The following is a 2,508-nucleotide window of genomic DNA, read 5'->3' on the forward strand; positions in this document are numbered from 1 at the left end:
TTTTAATAGAATGAAATCTGGTTGATATCACTTTTTGTCTCACAGCAGCCATGGTGACAGCTGGTACTTTTATATACTGTATCAAGCAAACTACTGTTACTGTCTATTGCTACAAAAGCATTAAAGCCCTTCATGTGAGCCAGATGATTTGGATGTACCTGTTATAGTTATGTACAGTATCAGATGTAAAACTTTGTACAAAATAGTGTAACAAAACATAAATGCATCTATGTGTACATTTAGAGCAGTTGTTAATTTGCTTGACTTCCCACCCAGAGTGGAGAAAAAGTAAACTCACAGAGTCAATAACTCATTTCTATGATGTGTTTTTCAACTCCATAACTTTCAATGGTGAGTTCATGACTTTGAACTATGAGCTGCCAGGAGACTTGTTAACACTCACTGGGCATTGATTCCACTGATGATATCACAGTTTAATAAGAAACACTGGTAGTGTGACAGCACATTTTGTTCTTGGCCTGCGCTACATTTGAAGCAACTCTGCAGAAATTGTCCCTTCACTCTCCTAGCATGGACAAAGTTACTTTAACTTGTATTTATTTATATAGCACCTTTCGTGCAAGCATGCAACCCAAAGTGCTTCACAGAACAAAATCACAAAATCACAAAAATCGTTAAATTAACGCGGATGACAAGAAAATAGCTAGATTAAAATTGACAACAGCAGGACAATAAAAAGGAAAACAGAAAGCCTGTTTCCAGTATTTTTATGGGACACATAAGGATAGACTTATTCTGTACTGACAATGGCATTACCATTCAGCTCATTTATGATAATAGGAATGGAAATAGCTATGATGGAAATTAATATAATGGAAAGCACCTCCTCCGTGTGCAATCATGCAGCAATGTTTAAAATAAGTTCCTTTACAGGTAAACAGGTGGGTCTGAATGTACAGTTGGCTATAACAAACTTGTATTAAGCTATTTAACAGCACACCTGTGGTTAAGGCTAATTAGCTCAAATCAGTTTAGCCCTTTTAGAAGAAATGAGTTTATCCACCTTTCTATAGCGGGCTTTCCATCATTATGAACACTTAATGTGGTTGAGGAAATGTTATTTTTCGGAGCTTTGTCCTATACGTATATGACTGACAGCACATTTTAGCTCAATCTGTCACCAAATCGAGTTTGGAGACTCGAGGGACCAGCGGTTACCATGACAATGGCATCATAATAAACGTTTGGGGCAACTGCTCTCTGTACAGTCATTATTGAGCTAGCTCGCTACCTAGCCTGTTAGCAAGCCCCCCCCCCCCCTTCGTTACCTCTTACGCAAAAAGCATAGCCAGAGTGTGATTTGGTAGACTCAGCCCTGCCTCTTCGCGGGGTAACTTATTACGGGAGTTAGCAGGCGGAGCTGGTTTCCCTGAGAGATACATTGTATGGTATTATTGGAGGAGTCTGGTACGAAGCTGTCCTTTCGCGTTTCCTGTGGGGGACAGTTAACAGTCTGAGCTACAAGTAACGTTACCGGACCCGAACCGTTAAATCAAGCCCACCGAAAAAGGGCGAAATCCCCGGGGAGTTATTAAGATGTCGGGAAACAAAGACAGCGACGGAGGATGGAAGTCATTTGTGTGGAATTCAGAGAAAAGGGAGTTTCTAGGACGAACAGGGAGCAGTTGGTGTAAGTATTCCTTGTATTTATTTGACTGAACTTAGAAGCTAGCTACCGTTTCGAGACGGCGGTACAATGTCAAAGAAACAGTGATGGAGGTTAAGTTTGCTCGTTTGGCCGAGAGAGTGGAAACTGTCGGTGCCCTGTGGGGGGTTCCCTCGGCTTTCTGACTGCTGCAGAAACGGCAGCACCTGTTAGACCCGACCGTCCCTCACATGCTGCGTCGTGACTTCGCTCTTCAATGGAGGCTGTGTAACGTTAGAAGTTGGTCTGTCAAATCTGGACACAGTCATTTGTGAAACACGAAACGGGCGTATCTCAACGACTCGGCCTTTGAGACACGCCACAGGTCGAATATACTTTAAGAAAAAAGGCTAATTACGTTTCAAAATGAACTCGCTATACATGAATGATGTGCCCCCTTACATGCGTACTTTGACTGTTTGACGTTAGCTCATATGAGTTTGATCATATCTAAAGTAGACAATTTGCTTTATGGGTAAAACATTGTGAAAAGAAATGATTACCAAAGGCGTCGGCCATAACGTTACCGAGCCATTCATTAATAAACGTCCTTTATGAAAAGGTCATGTTGAAGGACAGGGACCGTGGGGGCCCAGGACTTTCCACTAATCCGAATGGTAAAAGTTGGGTTGGGTTGGTGCGTGCCTCATTGGTCCACCTCTTCAATGTTAGCCTCCTAATGAGAGTAGAAGACAACAGGACATTTTATTCATATCCATAATAAGCCGAATAGCTAATCTCTGGTTCCTGTAGAGGCCCGGCTATTCTGTCCCCCCACCCCTCCCTCCCTCCCTCGCTTTCACTCAAACCCAATATTAATGAATCCGGCTCTAATCCTTTTA

General features: G+C 42.3%; 1 protein-coding gene across 1 annotated transcript in view; it reads left to right on the top strand.

Annotated features, from left to right (window-relative positions):
- Positions 1-1,298: 1,298 nt before the first annotated feature.
- Positions 1,299-2,508, top strand: part of atp1b1a (ATPase Na+/K+ transporting subunit beta 1a) — an 8,853-nt gene continuing 7,643 nt past the window's right edge. The window contains exon 1 of the mRNA XM_034881741.1: positions 1,299-1,651. Within this exon, the coding sequence (XP_034737632.1) occupies positions 1,558-1,651 (94 nt within the window). The 5' untranslated portion in view covers positions 1,299-1,557. The remainder of the gene's footprint in view (positions 1,652-2,508) is intronic.

This window comes from Etheostoma cragini, chromosome 9, assembly GCF_013103735.1.
Source record: "Etheostoma cragini isolate CJK2018 chromosome 9, CSU_Ecrag_1.0, whole genome shotgun sequence".
Taxonomy (NCBI): domain Eukaryota; kingdom Metazoa; phylum Chordata; class Actinopteri; order Perciformes; family Percidae; genus Etheostoma; species Etheostoma cragini.